The sequence below is a fragment of the Embiotoca jacksoni genome, unplaced genomic scaffold (assembly GCF_022577435.1).
Source record: "Embiotoca jacksoni isolate LCO1_2020_lvr unplaced genomic scaffold, fEmbJac1.0.p SCAF_27, whole genome shotgun sequence".
NCBI classification, from domain to species: Eukaryota; Metazoa; Chordata; class Actinopteri; family Embiotocidae; genus Embiotoca; species Embiotoca jacksoni.
Window position 1 is genome coordinate 3447876 of NW_027185378.1, and position 21221 is coordinate 3469096.

Consider the following 21221-nt stretch of genomic DNA (forward strand, 5'->3'; position numbering starts at 1 on the left):
TTTCCCCCCTCCTTTAGCTGTGAGCTTCTTTTTCGACGGGAGCGGCTGCAAAAAACAAACAAAAAAAACCTCCACTTTGGCACGGAGCACCACGTGATCTTGAATCTGTGTTTCTGATTTGTTAACCGCCCCGTCAATCATTCGGGAGGGTGTGTCCAGACGGGAGTTTGTGGCTGAAGGAGAATCCGCCACGAACGGAAAAATGTCTGCAGTGCCTGACGGGAAGAAACTCGTCCGCAGCCCCAGCGGCCTTCGCATAGTACCGGAAAACGGCGCCTTCAACAGCCCCTTCTCCCTCGACGAGCCGCAGTGGGTCCCGGATAAAGAGGTGAGGCGAGTGGAGGGGGATTTGTTTGACAAGCGAGAAAGCTGTCGGAGTCGCGACAAGTTAACTAAAATAATAAACGGAGCACTTCCGGTTAGACATTTATAAAATAATGAACTCACCTTTTGATCTAATAAATATCCGAAAATATTGACAAACACTCATTAGACCAAGTCTAAGGTAACATCTTTCAAGTGTTTTATTTCGTCTACGAATCTAATATTGGAGCTATGAGTTGTTTATTATATCTTATTCATCTATTTAAACGTTTTTTTTTCTGTCCGATAAAAAAAAAAAAGTTTTATGTTTTGTTGGACTGTAAATTAATGTAATATGTTAACGCCAATATATGCAATTAAATATTTAGAAATAGTTTATCCAGTTTACAGGGCAGCTTTAAAAAAAAAAAATATATATATATATATATATATTTTTTTTTTGCGTTATCCCAGATTAAGCGCTTTTATTTTCTTAAGTGAAATAGCCGCACATCCGGTAACTTCCGGCTAACTGCTCCGAGCTCGACGTGGTTCCGGACATCACAGTTGGCCCCTCGACTGGGCGTTGCAGGGCTGTCACGGAGCTAACCAGCTGCTGGCAGCAGATTTTCTGTCTGTAAAACTGCCGGAGACGCAGAAAGACAAACACTTGTGACCGCAGAGTTTAAATAGAGGCACTTTGACCACACTGACGCAGTTAATGATTTATCATCTGTCGCCCTCTGTGCTCGGGGTGACTCTCTAAATAGATATGAATAGCCTCAAAACACGTATTAAAAAGCAGGTAATACAGGATTCAATTAAAGGGCGAATAACTTCTGGGTTGCCAGATTGGGAGAAATCCTCCTCCCGACATGTTGCATGTCTTCACTTTCACGGAGGAGGTGAAACAGGCCCATTAAGACTAAAACTCTTCTTTTTTTTTCTTTTTTTTTTTTAAACAACTGTTTACATGCACAACTCCAGATGAACTTTAACATTCGTACAAAACTCCAGCTGCTGTTGAACTTAAATGTGCTGGGCTCAGCATGTTGTGTAACATCCTGTCTCTCCTCATTTCCTGTCTTCCAGTGTCCGAGATGCATGCAGTGTGACACCAAGTTCGACTTCATCAGAAGAAAGGTCCGGTTTGTTTTTTGCAACACAAGCATAACAACAAGACGCAGCTTTATCCGAGTCTGAATAAACAGGCGAGAGACGCACAAGGAAGTAGTAGAAATGTCTGTGTTGTGAAACCCGAGATAGTTTTTTTTTGTTTTTTTTTGTTCCCCCCCTATTTGGCTTCTGTTCATTTGTTTTGGCAGGAAAGCACACAGTGCTCTGAGGTAAATCTGTGGTTCTGCTCTCATTTCTGTCCCCGTTTTTTTATTCTTGGATTTACTTAAAAATAATATTTTATCTTTTTTAGATTTTTTTTAGATTTTTTTTTTTTTTATAGATAAATCAGCTCAGGAAACCTTTGATTTCTCAGCCATCATTGCTCGTGTTTTACAAACTCACCTGCCACTCTCCTTATTGTCTAAGCCAACTGTGTAGAACAACAATAAGTCACTGCAGAGACATATTGTCCACTCTCTGAATGCTCAATTGCACAATTCATTTCCTCAACGTTACCTCGGTAGTCTTGAGGTTTTAGCACAAATGAGCAAAAATACTGTCCTGCAACGCCCTCGAAGGAAGACCAAACAAACCCTGTTCAAAATCAATAACGGGCAGCTTTACGTTAATTAACCTTTAACTTGCAGTTTTTAGATAGTGACTCGCAATAATGCTCCTCAAATAAATTAGTAAGGCGATCGTCTCTTTCGTCCATCCAAAACTCCATCAGATGACAGTTTGTAACGCTGACCAGCTGACTTTGCTATGAGCTGATTGGCTGTTGGTAGACTGTATAAAAAAAAATGTGGACTTGGTTTTCAGGTCTGACATGTGAGGCCAAGAACCATTAGCTGCAATACCACCGAGGGCCACTAGGGTTTGTGTTCTCTCATGAAATACAAAGTCAATGCATTTTTTCCACCAGTCTTTATGGTGTCATTCACTGAAGTCAATCCTTATTAGTCCATCTGAAAGTAATCACATTATTAATTACACATTAGGCCTAAAAAAAAAACCGGTATGTTTTTGGTGGGCGTGTCTGTTTGACTGACAGGCCTGTGGCGCAGTCAGGTTTCCGCTATCGGTGGACATCAACCTGTGAATTATATTTATAGACCGGAGAGAGAAAGAAATGGCTCGGGTGATGAATGTAACATTTATCAGATAAATCCTCTGTTCCCTCAAAGCCACAAACTGCCAGTCGAACTGACTGTAAGGTGTTTTTCCTGCAGCACCACTGTCGGCGGTGCGGCCGGTGTTTCTGCGATAAGTGCTGCAGTAAGAAGGTGGTGCTGCCCCGCATGTGTTTTGTGGATCCGGTGCGTCAGTGCGCCGAGTGCAGCCTGGTCTCCCAGAAAGAGATGGAGTTCTACGACAAGCAGCTCAAAGTGCTTCTGGGAGGTGAGACGTCTTTAACAACGCGTGCCGCTCCAGCGTTCAGTTTGTTCGCAAGCAGACAGAGTTTGAATTTATTCTTGTGTGTTTATTTTGGTTTTTTAACATGTTTTCCTTCATGTTTCGAGACTTTCTGGCATTAAATACCCAGATTAATCAGATTATTATTATTATTACTGGCAAACATGATTGAAAAATGTCTCGGTGTTGATTTACATTTTTCTGTTGCATTTTTGCGCCCTTTAATCCTCGTTTTAAGTTTTTATATATATATATATATATATGCACCATATTAAAAGTGTTTTTTTAATTAATTTTTTTACTGCCATAAAGCTTCATTTTATGCAGCAGTTAATTAAGGTGAATTACAAGATTTTGGTACCAGTATATGATCAAATCAATCGTTATTTTTCAAATAGGTCGTTATACGCAAGTACAACGTGTCGTGAAATGTAACGTAGTAGTCCAAATATGTGCAACAAAGCAGGAGCAGGAATTTATTAAAATAATATTAAGTTATAAATCATGATTTCAATAGAGAAAGTAAAAGAACTGTGACTTGTGGTTTGGTTCAGTCTCTCCGCTGTCACACCTCCACTCTCCCCTGCAGCTCCTTACAGCAGAAATAATAATCTCGGGGAGCGCCCTCCTCCTGCTCCTCCTCCTCCTGCTGCTCCTCCCCCTGCTCCTCCTCCTCCTGCTGCTCCTCCCCCTGCTCCTCCTGCCTCTCATAATCTGTTGTGTTGTTGTTGTGTGTGGGTCACTGAGCAGCTATAAATACGCAGCAGCAGTCAGGCTCTTAATGTAAAATCCATCGTCGGCTCGGAGCTGCGGAGCGACGGCCGGCTGAGCGCCTGCAGCGTGTCGGGCAGTCGCGTGTTATTGACAATTCAATCGTCAATAACACGGAAAGAAAAAGTTGACGCAAGCTGGAGACTTGAAGCAACGATCACCGTCTGTTACCGTCTGAAGATCTGACGCCGGCACATTTCTTAAGTCTTAGGCTTTAAAAACACTGAACATGCACTGTATTAACATCAGCAAGATGTTTGCAGAGTTTCATGTTTATTCCATGTTTTTTTTTTTTTTTTGTATGTCCAGGAGGAATCTTCGTCGTCACTTTGGGAACGTCAGAGAAGTCCGAAACTATGACGTGTCGCCTCGCAAACAACCACCGGTGAGTCGATCATCACTACTTTTTACAGCGACTGTATTCTGACGTCACGCGTCGGCACACAAAGACGCGTGTAACTCGGGAGCTGATGGTGATCAAGTGATGAAACTTGGGACTACGTACTCATGAAGGTTGTAGCTTCCTCCTGCTCCGTGCACGTCACGGTGCTGCTTACTGTTCACGCGAAACAGGAACAGTCGCAGAGCGTTTTAAATTCACCCTCGTATATGAACCTCGGTCCGGCTCAATCTGAAAATAAAGGTTCTGAAAGGGGCCAAACATGGTGAAATTCGTGTATTCAGGTTTTACATTAACACTTATTTGACCAGATATCCTTTATAAATCCTTCAAATACAGTATATACAAGAACAACTGTAAATCCGTCTAGACTAAAAGGAAAAACTAAAACGGTTTTAAATGTCTTTTCTACTTTTCTGACATCAGGTATCTGTTCCTCGATGGGGAGAGTCACTTTGAGATCGAGTTGTCTCGGATCTCCAGCATGCAGATTCTGACGGACGGGTCGAGTCCAGGAGGTGAGAGTCTGAGTCGAGGTGTTGGAAACCCTCATGAATCATCGGTGTTAAAACCTGATATTTCAGCATGTTTTTTGCTGCTGTGACAAAGAAAAAAAACAAAACTTTATGGCTTCTTTTTGATTATAAATAATGACCCAACCTTCGAGCTGCCGTCACTAACCAACTGAGAAATGTCCCCGAAACCTGTTTTTCTTCTGAACTAACACTTTTTCCTCCGCTGCCCTTCCTCTGGCGGCCCGGCTCTTCTTCCTCGGGGCTCAGAGAATGACATTCACACTTACACCAGTCTGCTGGACAGTCAGTATATCTCTGAAGGTTAGCGTCGCGCCGCTCTGCCTCCATCCGGTCGTCACCGCAACCCTCTGCATTTCTCCCACATCTGGTTTCGCCGGATTCACATCTGTCTGCATGTTTTTTTTTACGCCTCGCTGAGTCCCAAAAGCATCACATTTCTGCCGTGATCGTGACTGGGCGAACCTCCCAGAGGGCCCCGATTAGTCGATAGGTTGAAAATCCACTGGCCACAAAATTGATAACTGATTTTTACGTCACAGAGGAAACGCCATCACGATTTAAAGCAGTGGTTTTCACATGGTGGGCTGCGAGGCCCGGTTGAGTGGGTCACGGATGTTTATTATTCACGCTAATACAGTTGAAGAGTTTATCGACTGTGCTTTTATTTTGAAGGACGTGCGTTTTCTATGACGCGGAGCGCGGGCAGTAGCCGTTGGCTGTCTGCGTTGTCACGACAGTGGCGACCAAAACAAATGTTTTCACAGCATTAGTTGGGGTTCAAGAAGTCTACCATCGAGATAAATCTGGATTTTTATTTCCCTGGTTTTTATCCCCAGTTGCACTTTTTTTTTCACACTAAACATACGTTTCAAAAATGTGTGGTACAACTTACTGACTTAAGAATAATGTGGGGTAGTGGAGGTGAGAACTGCTGATTTAAAGGATTATTCCGCTTTATTCCAGCCTGCTGTGTTTCCCATTCATGTGTCTGTTGTTGGGTCGGGGAGATGAGATTCAGGGAAAAGGAGGCAAAAAGCTTGTTCCTCCTGCAGCCGTCAGTCAGATATTTTACATCCCAGTTCAACGCTGCCGTCTTAAAAAAAAAAAAAACGTCTGATTCTCCAGCAGAAACCAAAACATGTCGTCGGTGCTTTTGGGACGCTGAACCCGACTGTTGCATGTACCATGCTGAGTTGATGGTTGTTGAATTTTAAGCATTCATATATTAGTTATTCCTTTATTTCTGCTACGAGCTGTGCTTCTTTTCTGTTCTCTCATCTCTCATTGTTTCCAGTTTGTGAGTTTATTCCTCCCGTGTGCGTCTAATTAGTTTTGAACGGGATGTTACTGATCTTGTCGAGGCTGAGCGGGGAAAAGCTCCTTTTTATAAATGGATATCTGGACACCCTGAGTTTTCATTTCATTTTGATTAGTTAAGACGCACCGCACCCGTGACCCCTTTTCATTTGTTGGCCATTTCACGTCATCTTCTTTACTTCATTAAATAACCCGCAGCTGTTTTTAACAAACCAGCAGACAGGCTGGAAAAGTTTTGTCTTGTATTTGTGGTGCAGTTTTTGCGTTTGTTTTCAAAGTTGACTTTCCTGAAGTGTTTGTGGAGGAAAGTAAACAACTTTAAACTGTCAGGACAACCGAGCTGAGCTGTCTCGCTTTTCGAAGACAAAATAAGGCTTCTTCGACGAGCAGATTTGCACAGTTTCGCCTCTCAGGCCTGTTTTTTTATGTCCATCTTTTGTTGCGTGTGTGTCTGTTTGTGTGTGTGTGTGTGTGTGTGTGCGTGCGTCCGTGCGTGCAGGTGGGACGTCGCGGGCCAGCGGCATGCTGCTCCACTACAAGCCGATGGGCTCCCAGGACGCCCAGCAGCTCCGCATGGAGGCGGCGGACGACAAGAAGGTGGCCTCATTATGGTTGGCTGCAATGCACAAGGTACGACAAAACACGACGCAATGCGCACACTGCAGAGAGGCGGTTAGTGTGTCGAAGACACACAAACACCCAGCCGCAAGTAAGTTTGGTGAGTTTAATGTCAAAAACGACATTCATGCTCTGAGACAGCGGACTTTACTGGGAATGTATTAATTACACGTAACTATCAATAAAGATAATAAACGGAACGATGTCCAAATGATCCCGAGCATCTTTTTTTTTCCGCATCATGTTCTGTAAAAGAACGTTTTCACATCTGACAACACGAGTGCCGAAGCCACTACATGAATGTAACTTCTTAGTTTACGTCGCAAATAAAGAACTTGTGTCAATAAACAGAATCGGCTACAAAAAAAAAAGTCCTTTAGCAAAAGAGGGCTGAATTTTCTCATTTTCTTTCCTTTATTTAATCAGGAAAAGAACGACTTCTCCTTTTTGCACTGACCTGTAATCGTCCAATCAGAGCTCACTTAGAAATTTAGCCTTTCAATCATCATACTGACGCCGTCACGATCAGGAAACTTTATGGATTATTGTCATAAGAGCAGTTATTGTTTATGGGATAAATCACAGCTTTGATATATCCTTTCCTTGTTCCTCCCGCCAGGCGGCCAAACTGCTGTATGAAGTGCGAGACCAGTGACGACCCGGACCGACCCGACCCGGCCCGACCTGGCCCGACCCTCCAGGCAGCGCACACCCAAGTGTTTTTGTCCCCGTCTCCGCGGGGTTCTGGTATCGTTTGGATTTTATTAACGGCAGTTCTGATTCCGCTTATCCGTCTGATTCCTCATCGGTTCTTGATACCAGTTCTTACTATAGTCATTTTTGCAAGAAACGTTTATATTAAAACAACAAACACTTTATTACCTCTATAGCCAGTACTTTGTACGTAATGTTTACCACAAGTTTCTCATTGTACATCTCAGAGTTCGTTCATTCTCTGTGATTTAAGGCGTCAGTCAGGACATGCAGCGTTTATGTTTCTTACGTAAAAACAGAGCAGCAGAGGATATTTGTTGTTTTATTGTTTTTTTTTTAGCAACATGGTCCTGTGACATTGTGACATCTACGAGACGTGGCATTTACACCTTTTGTGAACCTTTTTTTTTTTTTTTTTTTACGGTTAATTCACGATGACACAATAACATAATAATGCTGCTGTTCATTCTTTTGGATCAACGAGGGTTTTATTTCCTGACAGAAGGGATGAGACTCTTTTTAGCAAAACAAGAACCAAGTAGGGATTCGCTCGCGGGACCTTCAGCCGAACCCGCATCTTCCAGACCGAGCAGGTTAAAGGACAAATCCACCTCAAAAGCCCTTTAACGCAGATAGAAAAGCAGCTGTTTGTGATGTGCTCTGCACTTCAGGGCCCGTTTCTACGTCCTCTTTGTGGATTCAGAGCACGGCGTGCTTGTTATTTAATTTTACAGCCCCAGAATTTGTTATCAACATATATAAACATAATGATAATAATAATATAATATAATATAATATAATAATATATATATATATATATATATATATATATATATATATATAAAATATAATAATATAATAATATAATATAATGAGCACTTCATCATGTTGCTATAAGCAGATATGGGTGTTTACGAATGGATTTGTAAAAGACTGCATGAGCAGAAAATACAGTAAAACATAGTGGTAGTAATTAATGAATTAATCAAGGTAACGGGGTCAAGAGGTCGTCTCTCAGTGGCGTCAAATCCACCTCACAGCCTCAAATTAATCCATTTCACAGAGACATGTTGGCTAAAAGCTCATTATACGCAGCGAGCAGAGGAACGTGAGGGAAGACAACGCGAACTGTTTTCGTCTGCAGTGGCGGTTGTTAAACAATGAGGACAACATCTCCCATAATCCCTCGTTACTTCATGACATCATCGAACTCGGTCTTTTTTATTGTTGTGATTGAGAGAGCCCGAGAGCTATCAGAGCTATCAATGAGAGTAAAATGATCAGCGGAAGCAAAGAAGGCCATGCTGGTGGCAGGTTTGGGTTCTTTAGCAGGGCAGAAATGCATCCTGGGAAATGTAGGATTCTCAAAGCAGGAACAGGAACAGGTCCTGAACTGCAAAGAGCATCACAGCTTCACGTCCGAGTTTTATAAAAGTGACGACACATGGTGGATTTTTCCTTTAACGGACCAGCTGTCCTGACGGTTGAGTTTCAGAGGAAATGTGTACATTTTCTTTTCTTTTTTTTTTTCTTTTTTTCTTCTTTGTAAATTGTTGATAATTCTGCTCTCTTCTACACATATTTACAGATTTTAATCTTTAGACCTCGGCGTCTGAGGAAACTTGGGACAATTCACTGATTCTGGTGAAGCATAAACACACAGACATAAAGAAACACTTTAAATGTACTTTCATGTATCAAAGTTTTGTACGAGCTATTTTGTTAAATATTCCCACTTTAACACGAGGTGTGTACGTACTTACATAATTTTTAAAGCTGAAGTATGACTATAGTTTTTGTAATACTTGTACACAGTTATTCCTTTTGTCTTAAATGTTTTATTTTTATTATTATTATTATTATTATTCAAAGCTACGACCAGGATGTGAATCACCACCTTCCATCAGCAGTTTACTTCTGCCCGAGTTAGTTAGTCGTGCTTCCGAGGACCTATTCTACACAAAAACAAAGCTTTTATCTGCACTTTTTGCAGCCAAATGGACATTTGTAAAGTAAAAAACGGTTTCTGAGAGTTGCCTTTAGTTTGTGTTTTATCACATAAATGCCCAGCAATCATTAAAATAAGATTTTCATGAAGTCGAATCCCATTTCTCTTGGGGGTTTCAGCAGAAGCTTTTCGACGTATTTCCTTTCTTTAATCAGTCGATTAAAGCATCAGATAGAAGATTCCCTCCAAACAAACCTTGAATGAGAAGAAACCTGCAACATGACAGATGTAGACTTCTTATTTAAATGTAAATTTTCTTGTTAGTGTTGTAAACAGACTCAGGAGTTGCTCCACTGTTGTTTTTTTTGTTTTTTTGTAAATCACATTAGTAATTCACTTCTTTACACGTGAGTAAACGCGCACATTGCGAGTGGACAGTGGAGCCGACACTTCCTGCTGTCTTCAGCTCAGATTACCAAATGTCATCGACTTCACAAGTAACTTGTATTTTTGCAGCCGTCTGCATGTTTTCCCTTTTTTTGTTGTTTTCTAATCCCGGAGAAAGAAGCGTAAAGTGGTTTTAATGGAGCCTTTTCCCCTTCGTGTCACACTTAATGAAAAACGCCTCCCCTCCACTCTGTGACAGAGTTTATTTTTTATACGCTGCTCACCTAAGAATCGAAGTCACTAGTTGTCGTTTGGTTTGATGCTTTCAGAGCAGAGACGGAGGAGAAGATGGTGTTTGTTGTAAAAAAAAAAAAAAGACATCCGCGTGGTCGTGCTTGAGGTGTTGTTGTACTGCCGGTTCATATATATATATATATATATATATTTTTTTTTTCCCCCATGAAGCAGATGTGTGTGATGAAGACGGGCTGCACCGCTGTCGACAAAAAAAAGCAAAAAAACACCGATCATCTTTATTGTGTCTGTCGCTTGTTTTCTTCTACGTTTCTTCCATTTTACAACAACACAAACTGCCAAATTGAGTAATGTTTCCAAGTTTCATCACAAATACTCAACACAGAATGTAATTAATCTTATTTGGGCGGGAGAAGCTGTATGATCGATGTGACTGTGCAGCCCACGTCTGTTTAAATTGTAGTCGTACGTCTTTATTGAAATTTTGCACTACGTGTGAACTTGCCAAGTCATTACAGAGACCGTGTTTGTACCTGCACTTTAAGGTCACAGGACACCCCCCCCCACACACACACACACTGCTTCATTTATTTTGCTGAACATGCTGCACCCCACCCTCTGTTGGATTATTCCGTTGAGAATAAAATGAAGTGTTTCTACAGCCGTTTGTGTCGTTTGGAAACTGGATGACGAACACACAGTCGGCATCTCAAAGACACAGAAACTACGACTTTCTCTTTTTTGAGATCATTGAAAACAATACAAATGGGCTTCAACCTGAAGGCCATTAATAAATTGTGTTGGAGTCAACTCAAAGAGAATCCATTTGGAATTTGATATATTTACATAAATAGTATATATAATAGTTCATGATAGCCTTGTGCAGAACAATGTGACGTGTTGTACTGTAGATTTTTTTGAAGGATTTACATGTTTATATGCTTCATACTGTATAATTATTTCTTATTCTACAAATAAACTTTACCTATAAAAGTTTGGATGATTTGATTTTCACCTTTGCAAAAGACACGAACGTTTCCCTCAGGAAATTTCAAATATTTGACAACGGTACATATATTGTATTAATATTAAAATCCTCCCACTGATTTGAATGCTATAGTAATGATCATATGAATGCAGCTGCTGCTGCATGTGTTTGTACCCTTACCTTTTAACAATATATATATTTATAAACAAATTTGTTCATTAAAAATACGGTAACTATTAAAAGGGAAAGGATTTTACTTTTATTTTCATGTCCATTTAAAAAGTGTGACGGAAGTAGGGCCGTTACACAAACGGGTGTTTCCGTCGCGGGTGTAAACTCTTTGTAGTTCACATCTTTAACGCAGTGATGACGTCACGCTGCACAACGAACACTTTCCTCTCCATCATTATGTAATGTCTCTAAAAACCTGTTCCTCCGCGCAGAGATCTTTTAAACGTAACGTTACCGCGACACCGCCACACCCCTCCGTGCGGGCGTTGGTTTCGTCCGGATCTCCCCGGCATCGGACGCACATGTCGGGTGTGTTTGTGTTGGGTATTGCGCCGGTAGTACAGCGTCAGATGAACCTCCGCGAGCCGCTGTCACGCCGCTTGTCTGCGCCCCGCAGGACGGGGAGAAAAAAAACACCCCTCACGTTCAACGAGAACCACTTACAAATTCACGGCTTGTGAAAAACCCGTGAGACGGGAGGCTGACACGCGTCCCGGCGGGAGGGAGGGACGGACGCTGCAGGCTGCTGCCGTCGGACTTCACCTGGTTTGAAGGTATGAACTCGCGTCAGCACGCGCTGTCTGTGCGAGTGTGTGAAACTGCCCCGCGAGGCCGTTTTAACCGACAGACGCACGTGACTCCGTGCAGGTGTTTGTTCGTGTTTGTTTGTGGATGTCGGGTTGTTGTTTTGTTTTGTTTTTTTTTGCTCAGTTAGCAGTTAGCTCCCCGGTCTTAGCGGTGAACGGCTCCATGTGACCCGCGGACCGCTGAAGACCTCTGCTCGTTCACACCTGGAGTTAATGAAGAGGTCAGACGTGTCGGCGGTCTGTCAGTCAACTTCAACCCCGTAGAAGAGTCGCCGTTTGGCCAGCAGAGGAAAAAAAAAAAAAAAAAAAGGAAAACGCTCGAGTTAGCCGGGCGGCTGCCGAGCCGTGCCACGTAGCTGTCCGGCTAACGGGTGCAGAGCAGCGGGCACAATCACTGCAGGAGGCTGCATCATGATGCAGACCGGCGGGGGAGGAACCCGTAGAAAAGCGTGAAGTACACCATTTAAAATTAGAAGTACTCGAGTATTGTTGTTACCACGGCCGGATTAACCCCGAGAGGTGCCCAGGGGCAGTTAGGTGTTGTTGAGCCCCCCCCCCACCACTCCATGAATGAATGACTGCAGGGACTTACTGAGCACTGGCCCAGAGGCTGGGACAGAGCCTCAGTTTGAAGTGATTAGAAACTTATTTTTATGGGGAAATCAATAAAACCAACAAAAAAAAAAACGCAAGCCGACCTCAGAGACACACGAAACGCCCACAAATGGGGGAAAAAAAAAAAAAAAATCACAAAGACACGCAAAACACCCGTTAAAGGACGCATATTGTCCACAAATGGGCACTAAAGATCAAATTAACAACAACAAATGTGTAAAATGACCCTGAATAGATACAAAAGCACCACAAAGAGACGCAAAAGTATCAATAAGAGATGTGAAAAGACAATAAAGAGGTGCAAAACAACCACAAAGGGGCACTGAATGTCAAATTGACCACAAAAAAACATGCAAAATGACCTGAAATAAATGCAAAATGTCTACAAAGGGGCACGGAAAGCCAAAAACAAATACAAATGCAAAATGTGTTCAAATTACTAACACGTATGTCTCATAACTTCTCTATGACTGGCACTCATCACTATTTGGGGGCCTTTTTTGGGGCATTTTAACAATTTTGGCATTTTCATTTTTTTTTATTTTTTACATTTTCATTATTTACCAGAAACCAATGAGTCATCTAGAGATTAAATAGTTGTTGCGCTCAAGTTTTCCCATTATGAAGCAGAATTAAAACAAAACCTAGAGTTTCTCCATCAGAATGTCAATGGTTTCACTGGATTTCGTGTGTTTTCCCATCAGGCTTTGAGGCTCTCGGACCGACACCATGAGCTCCAAGGTGTGCAAGAACTGCGGCGGCACAGACATCGACGTCGACCAGGCGCGCGGCGATGCCGTCTGCATGGGCTGCGGCTCGGTGCTGGAGGACAACATCATCGTGTCCGAGGTGGAGTTCGTGGACACGGGAGGCGGAAGCTCGCTGGCTGTCGGACAGTTCGTCTCTGCAGAAGGTGAGGATGACGGGACATTTGTTGCATTTCAATGCTCTTCTCTCTTTACACTCACTTTGAGCCAAGCGATACTCAAAACACTTGAGCCGGGATTTAAAAATTCACAAAAGTTTTGAAGTGTTGTTTCGGTAGAAATTATGCAGTGGCGCATCTCAGTTGAGGTTTACATACTTTTTTTTTTTTCACAAATGAACCAGGAGTATTGAAAGTAAACCCTCAGGCTGACAGGGACTCGCTGATTGGTCAATTTTGGTGATGGCATCCTGCATCGTCAGGACATGTTCAGCAGGATAAATCATTGACTGTCTGTAAAAATAATATATAAATAACATAATCTCTGGGTCTGATACAGTGGGGCAAAAAAGTATTTAGTCAGCCACCAATTGTGCAAGTTCTCCCACTTAAAAAGATGAGAGACGCCTGTAATTTTCATCATAGGTACACTTCAACTATGAGAGACAGAATGGGGGGAAAGAATCCAGGAAATCACATTGTAGGATTTTTTAATGAATTAATTGGTAAATTCCTCGGTAAAATAAGTATTTGGTCACCTACAAACAAGCAAGATTTCTGGCTCTCACAGACCTGTAACTTCTTCTTTAAGAGGCTCCTCTGTCCTCCACTCGTTACCTGTATTAATGGCACCTGTTTGAACTTGTTATCAGTATAAAAGACACCTGTCCACAACCTCAAACAGTCACACTCCAAACTCCACTATGGCCAAGACCAAAGAGCTGTCAAAGGACACCAGAAACAAAATTGTAGACCTGCACCAGGCTGGGAAGACTGAATCTGCAATAGGTAAGCAGCTTGGTGTGAAGAAATCAACTGTGGGAGCAATTATTAGAAAATGGAAGACATACAAGACCACTGATAATCTCCCTCGATCTGGGGCTCCACGCAAGATCTCACCCCGTGGGGCCAAAATGATCACAAGAACGGTGAACAAAAATCCCAGAACCACACGGGGGGACCTAGTGAATAACCTGCAGAGAGCTGGGACCAAAGTAACAAAGGCTACCATCAGAAACACACTACACCGCCAGGGACTCAAATCCTGCAGTGCCAGACGTGTCCCCCTGCTTCAGCCAGTACATGTCCAGGCCCGTCTGAAGTTTGCTAGAGAGCATTTGGATGATCCAGAAGAGGATTGGGAGAATGTCATATGGTCAGATGAAACCAAAATAAGAACTTTTTGGTAAAAACTCAACTCGTCGTGTTTGGAGGAGAAAGAATGCCGAGTTGCATCCAAAGAACACCATACCTACTGTGAAGCATGGGGGTGGAAACATCATGCTTTGGGGCTGTTTTTCTGCAAGGGGACAAGGATGACTGATCCGTGTAAAGGAAAGAATGAATGGGGCCATGTATCGTGAGATTTTGAGTGAAAACCTCCTTCCATCAGCGAGGGCATTGAAGATGAAACGTGGCTGGGTCTTTCAGCATGACAATGATCCCAAACACACCGCCCGGGCAACGAAGCAGTGGCTTCGTAAGAAGCATTTCAAGGTCCTGGAGTGGCCTAGCCAGTCTCCAGATCTCAACCCCATAGAAAATCTGTGGAGGGAGTTGAAAGTCCGTGTTGCCCAGCGACAGCCCCAAAACATCGCTGCTCGAGAGGAGCTCTGCATGGAGGAATGGGCCAAAATACCAGCAACAGTGTATGAAAAGCTTGTGAAAACTTACAGAAAACGTTTGACCTCTGTCATTGCCAACAAAGGGTATATAACAAAGTATTGAGATGAACTTTTGTTATTGACCAAATACTTATTGTCCACCATAATTTGCAAATATATTCTTTAAAAATCAGACAATGTGATTTTCAGGAATATTTTTTTCTCATTTTGTCTCTCATAGTTGAAGTGTACCTATGATGAAAATTACAGGCGTCTCTCATCTTTTTAAGTGGGAGAACTTGCACAATTGGTGGCTGACTAAATACTTTTTTGCCCCACTGTAAGTGACGTCAATGCGGAAGTTCCATAAAGTGCAATACCAGTGAGGGCCACTAGGGGCTGGCTGTAAAAACCTGTTTTTTTTTTAGACTTCCAATCAAAAAGCTTCAACTTCTCTCAAGTAATACAAAGTCGATAAATGTTTTCCACAAGTCATCATGATGTCATTACCTTAATTTACTCCTTCTGATCAGTGTTGCGGTGGCTCTTCTGAAAATAATTCCTTCATTGATTGGATAAAGGCTTTCTTTTGAGGGGCGTGTCTGGTTTGATTTGGTTGTCTGTCACAGGATGATCCACCTCTCACTGCTCCTGAGTGCAGATTTATGAGCAACAATCTGCTGAATTTATGGATGTATTCAAGCTAAAAAGCACAAACTTTATGATTTAACCACAAGAAAGCTTTGAACAGTTTGTCTAATGGCTGATGGAAATTGTCTAAAATTCTCTGTATTATTTAAATTCTCTCCTAGAAAATATGTCCCTTCCTCTAATGCTTTGATTTATAAAGACACTGAATCTTAAAGAAAACGAGGAAACGCTGGTGCAGTGGTTAGCATTGTCGCCTCACAGCAAAAAGGTTCCGGGTTCGAATCCAGTCCTGGGCCTTTCTGTGCGGAGTCTGCATGTTCTCCCTGTGCTTGCGTGGGTTCTCTCCGGGTTCTCCGGCTTCCTCCCACCATCCAAAAACATGCACCTCAGGTCAGGTTACCTGGCGCCGCGCTAGTGGCAGCCTGCTGCAGCAGCTCCCCCCTGAGAGCCCCCCCTGCTGTAGCGAAGAAATTTCCCCTCAGGGATTAATAAAGTGAAATAAAAATTTTTTTTTTAAAAAAAAGTTTCAGATGGATGTTCTGTGTTTGCAAGCAGTGCAGCTCTTGCGCAATAGTTTCCTGTGAGTTCATGTGCGCTGCTTATCTGGGTGGGTAACATTTACCTCCAGATTATGCACCTCTGACCTTCAGCTTGCAGGAAGTCTCACTCCGGCTGAGTCGGCACATAACTTCTGCTGTCAGCCTCCCTGTATAGATCACACGACCCTACTCTCCACTAGAGGGTGCCGTTGGATATTGTGTGTTTTAGCTTCTGCAGAGTAGATGTGAGATTTGTTTTATCAGTGGAAAACATACAAAAATCGGCACGTATTGTCTTTCTTCAGCTTCTGAACTGAGGAATTTCTGCTTTTCTCATTTTTATGTCATTACAAAGTGAATTTCTTTTAGTTTTGGACTGTGGGTTGGCAAAAAAACAAAACAATCAGCCAGCCGACTGTAGCTCTAACATGAAGTTACAGGGCAGTTTCTCTGCTCTTAAACATCTGGATTGTTTGTAAAGATTCATTAAAGGCACCTACTTTTTTAATTTGTGGTTAATTTGAATTGTTTGGTCTCTAAAACATCAAAAACCAGTAAAAACAAATGCTCCTTTTTTTCCCCCCGAGCTCAAGATAACAACTGTAGAATGCTTTTATTCATCCAAAAAAAATAAATCTAAATACGAGTTTATTTGACAAAACACTTGTGTCCTCCAGGTGGAGCCAGACTCCCGTCTTTTGGAGACGGACACTACAACGGTGTGGGGAGGGAGTCCCGAGCTCAGACGCTGCAGAGAGGTGAGTTACCAGCAGAGGGCGCCACCCTCCTTCATAAAGATCTACAGCAGCCCTCTGCTGCACAGTTAAACTGCTGTCCATAGTGACACAAGTTTAAATCTTTGATGATGTAACTTCATGATGTTTGATCGTCTTGTTCGTTTAAAATTTCCGTTGTCAGGAAATGTTTCTGGTTCTCATGGGCTGGAGATTTTACAGAGCCGAGACTACTGTTCATAGACATGTTATTTACCTTTTTTTTTTATAGAGTTATAATCGTTAAGATGGCAGATGAGGTGAATTTAGAGATCACTTGAGGTTTATAGCATCAATACATTTAATTTAATCTGTGCTTGCTTCAGGTTGCGTGCAAAGTTTTCCTCTGAAAGCAGCTGCGTTGCAACACGTTTGGAGTTTTTTTACCTCGGCTGAATAATTAAAGTCTTAAAGATTTACTTTGAATCGTTTTCTCCTGTTTGTTCAAATCCCTCCTCTCATAACCAGTTGAGCAGCTTTTCTTGTTTACTGCTTTGGATGCATTTTGAAAATACAACCGTAAAGTGTTTATGCGTCAAAGACAACAGTTGTTGGCAAAGTCTAATGCAAGGTCATTCGACCCAAAACTCATTTGTTAAAAAATGTTGTTTAACGTAAATTAAGCTCATTAAAATGTGAGGAAACGGCATGTATATCAGAAACCTGCGAAAAGGCTTCATTTATATTCTGCAATGTTAGTTTGGTGGATTTTTCACTTGTGATCAAGTTCTGTTGCATTTAGTGACGAGTTTTAGATTTAAATATGGAAAAATGGAGGTCAGATACTCCAACATCTTAAGTATAATATTGCAGCCTTTAGATCATATTGCTGCAAGTTACTTTACTACATCTGAATGCTGTTTCCCTCAACTTAGGAAAAAACACATTGGGATGAGACTGATTATTGTCCTTCCTGTTCTTGGCTGTATTTAAACAGCACAAACTTCCTATAATCTCATTTCCTTCTGTTGATGGAGATATGATGGATGAAACGGTGATTTTTGGTTTTACTGCCGTGCTGTTACATCAGGTGTTTAGGAAAGATATTAATGATGTTTAAATGAAGATAAAATGTGTCAGTGGGTTTGCAGATATGCTGATTAGAGCTGCAAAAACTTAACATCAGCAGAGACGCATCATCACCTGCAAACTTGTCTACTTGCTATCAGTCATTAGGAGTCGTGTTTGTGTCTATCTGATGAATGCAAGTCCAACATTTACTCTCTTTTCTTTGCCCTGTTTTTGGTCTCCACCCCCTCGTGAGGATAATATCTGGTCACTAAGTTCACCAGCTGGTTTTCTCACTCTTAACTGTTCGGTGGTGTTTTTCTGTTTGAGAGCTGTGAGAGTGACTTAAAAACAGCCGAGTTGTATCCAGGCAGCTGAACGGTGACCCGAAACTCACCTCGAGCCGAGCGGAGCTGCATATTCATCACTGTGAGCGACACCTTTTGTCTTTAAATACGGCGTGCGTCGTATCAGCTTTCAGAAAGAAGAAGTGTTCATGGCACATTGAAAGCAGCTGTCATCACAGGCAGAGCCGATAATCGTTCAAATGAGGGCAGTGACGTTCCCCTTAGACTCCTTCCTGTCCCTGAACGTCCTCCTGAGGTGCTGTTCCCTGCTCTTTTTGATTTGTCTCTGTCTTCCATAAACCTGTGTCACCTGATATCACCCGGTCAGGCTTTAAATTGAAAAGCTCGGCCCCCTGAAGGGACCTCGAAGGGCCTCCCAGGGAGTCCCCGGGCGTCTTTGCTCGACACAAGACTTTTATCTCCGGCTTTAAAGCGCATCAGCGACGCGCCGACACAGACAAAAACCTGCTCGGCTCGGAGCTGGCTGGCAGCCGGGGCGGAGAGCCCAGAGCTCGTCTCCGAGCAGCTGGTTGCTGCGGCGACGGCCGTCTGCTCGGCTCATGATGTTTCGTGTGACCGTGCTGCGGAGTCACAGAGCTGTCAGACTGCTGCAGACGCTGAGTAACGGCTGTGGCTGTGTGTGTGTGTGTGTGTGTGTGTGTGTGTGTGTGTGTGTGTGTGTGTGTGAGGATGGATGCATGCATGCATGCAGGGGATTAGTTTAGTCACAGAGTGTGTGTGTGAGAGGAGATAGGAGGAAGAGGATCAGGGAACACTGCTGTTAAATGGTGTGTGTGTGTGTGTGTGTGTGTGTGTGTGTGTGTGTGAATAGGAGTTATACCTCTGTCACACGTAGCTTTGAGGGATGGTTTGAACTTCTGGAAAAGGACAAGTGTGCAGCTTGTTTGTGCTTGTCAACAAGGAAGAAACTGTCTTGCACTGTTGAAGCATCTTCCTCTGTTGGAGAAGAGGATGATGATGCTGCTGCTGCTTGCTCTCTGCCGCAAAGTCAAGAATCCAACTAATTTTCACACACAGCAATTTAGACTTTAATTTACTTAATGTACGTCGATGACCACATACGTGTATAAAAGGGACACGTTTTGTGCCTTTCTGGTGGAAGCAGGTTTAAAGTGACGTCATTAGTCCGCTGCAGTTTAATTTCTAGTGTACAGACACACGACTGGTATCTGAATCTTCTGAAATATCAAGATGTGGAATTATTCCTGTGATAGTAATCGAACCGTGACTACGAGGTGTGTCGTATGGTTTGTTGTTGTGTGTGTGTGTGTGTGTGTGTGTGTGTGTGTGTGTGTCAGCAGATTTATGGTCGTCTGTGAATCTGCAGGCGTCTCTAAGACAATCAGCTCTTCTTTTCTTCTCCTTGTCCTTCTTCTTTCCTTCTTTCCTTCCTTCCTACTTCTTCCTTTTCTGCTTCCTTCTTCCTCCTTGTTCCTCCTCTTCTTCTTCCTGCTCTTCTTCCTCTCTCTGTCCTCCACAAATGTCCTCCAGCGGCCGTCTGCGGCTCCTCCGTCTCCCCACCGACTAATTCATGTCTGGGAACACGAACCTGCCTCCTCCTCCTCCTCCTCCTGTATTTGTGTTGTAATAATGCATCAGCGGTCCCGTGTGTGTTGCTCCTCGGTGTGTTGCTCCTCGGTGTGCTGCAGTGCCGGTGTGATGATGACTGCAGTTTAAAATGTATTTTTAAAAGCTGCTTCAGGCAGGATTTCCGTGTGAAAACAGACTTTATCTGAACAATCTGAATCACAAAGAGGAGACGACGCGGAGCTCGGAGCTGCGTTATTCTAATATTAGCAATGAAACTACTTTTCACGCTGCGGCTCCGAGGAGCGTTTTGGCCTCTTTTAGCTCGTTGTTTTGGTTTGGCAGCACAATCACTGCAGCATGCAGCCGTTTTCCACCTGCCACGCTCTGATAAACCTGCTGAAGTCGCCTGCATTTCCTCCTCGGCGACTGACATTTCACCGTGTTTGTACCCGTTTTCAAATCCAGGTGTATTTATAGCTCCCCGGATCGTCTGTGTAAAATGTCGCTCTCCTTCATGGTGCCCCAGTTGTTTTGTTCGTATAAATGTTATTTATTCAGTAAGAGGCTCTGATTTAAGGATTTAGTCGGCGTTCGGAGGTTTGAGCCGAGGAGGGGTCACGTAAAGGACACAATATAACGTTATTTTTAAAAACTGTGAAGAGGAGCTCTAATTACAGCTGCAGCTTCAGTCGCTGCCCTACTTATTATCTGTGACACAACTTGCTAGGAATTAGGATGGCAATTACCCTTTTTATGGGCGCCGTAGCTGGTTGGGCTCAGTGTGCGGATACAAAACCTCCTTTCGTGGCTCACGTTGTTACTTTTTCTGAGTTTCTTTTTGAAAGTTTTGTCTTGGATCTCCTGCCTGCAGGCTTTTGGTTGGTTTGTGTGTGGTGGGTTGAAAGTGGCAAGTTTTTCGTTGACGCTTTAATTTGACGGGGTTTTTTTAGGCTGATAATTTGACCACAAAACAAGTCGTTGTTAAAGAGCTGAAAAAAAATCCTGATTATTTATGGTGCCTCTGGATGACTTTTTGCGGGATCTACCATCAAAAGAAGTAAAAAGAAGATTCACTTTAGTTTTATTATTTACGGCCCATGTCTTACAGGGTTCAAGCCTGTGTGCTATAAGTTATATTTGTATAATAAATCAATTCATTTACAATTTAATGCACCCAAATATCTGATTTTAAAGGTTACAATGAGATGGTAGCTGCTGTTAGTTGCTGAGATTGCTGCCTTTATGAAAGGTTTAGTAGTTTTTGGTCATTTTTATGAATATATTTAGCTGCTGTCTTATTTGGTTATGTGAAAAATCAAACTTGAACAACCGTACAACTACAAAATAGCTAGTAGGAAATAAGTAAATACAAAATCTAAGGTTAGCTGCAGTTATTTCAGTAGCCACATCATGCATGTTCGTTAAAATTGACATCGTGTCTGCCTAACTTTCACGGCTAACCCTGCTAGCATGCTAACAAATACAGACACTGTTTCACTTCCACTTTCTATGACTTTGGGTGTGTAGTTTGCCGCCATTTCTGTCTGGACTCCAACCAGAGCTGTTGCAGTTACGTCGTTGGCGTCTTAATCCACTGGCACACGAGGACATCAAATTA

General features: G+C 42.6%; 2 protein-coding genes across 4 annotated transcripts in view; both read left to right on the plus strand.

Annotated features, from left to right (window-relative positions):
* Nucleotides 1-156: 156 nt before the first annotated feature.
* On the plus strand, nucleotides 157-7976 carry zfyve21 (zinc finger, FYVE domain containing 21). 2 transcript variants are annotated; one of them, XM_069160844.1, is made up of 8 exons: nucleotides 157-328; nucleotides 1396-1446; nucleotides 2655-2823; nucleotides 3919-3994; nucleotides 4436-4527; nucleotides 4792-4845; nucleotides 6362-6492; nucleotides 7100-7976. In XM_069160844.1, the coding sequence occupies exons 1-8, from the start codon at nucleotides 203-205 to the stop codon at nucleotides 7133-7135; spliced, it is 735 nt and encodes a 244-aa protein (XP_069016945.1). In that variant the 5' UTR covers nucleotides 157-202; the 3' UTR covers nucleotides 7136-7976. The 2 variants fall into 2 exon arrangements, with proteins under 2 accessions (XP_069016945.1, XP_069016946.1); XM_069160845.1 differs by lacking the exon at nucleotides 4792-4845.
* Nucleotides 7977-11241: 3265 nt separating this feature from the next.
* The window catches only part of LOC138205128 (transcription factor IIIB 90 kDa subunit-like), a 94439-nt gene continuing 84459 nt past the window's right edge, over nucleotides 11242-21221 (plus strand). For both annotated transcript variants that reach the window (XM_069160846.1, XM_069160847.1), the window contains exons 1-3: nucleotides 11242-11557; nucleotides 12910-13118; nucleotides 16602-16682. In XM_069160846.1, the coding sequence (XP_069016947.1) occupies nucleotides 12935-13118; nucleotides 16602-16682 (265 nt within the window). In that variant the 5' untranslated portion in view covers nucleotides 11242-11557; nucleotides 12910-12934. The remainder of the gene's footprint in view (nucleotides 11558-12909; nucleotides 13119-16601; nucleotides 16683-21221) is intronic.

What these genes read in the sequence shown, in the direction of transcription:
- zfyve21 (XM_069160844.1), top strand. Translation starts at nt 203, where the DNA reads ATGTCTGCAGTGCCTGACGGGAAGAAACTCGTCCGCAGCCCCAGCGGC. An exon ending in AGTGGGTCCCGGATAAAGAG is followed by an intron (nt 329 to 1,395) that starts GTGAGGCGAGTG and finishes CCTGTCTTCCAG; the next exon opens with TGTCCGAGATGCATGCAGTG. An exon ending in GGTTGGCTGCAATGCACAAG is followed by an intron (nt 6,493 to 7,099) that starts GTACGACAAAAC and finishes TCCTCCCGCCAG; the next exon opens with GCGGCCAAACTGCTGTATGA.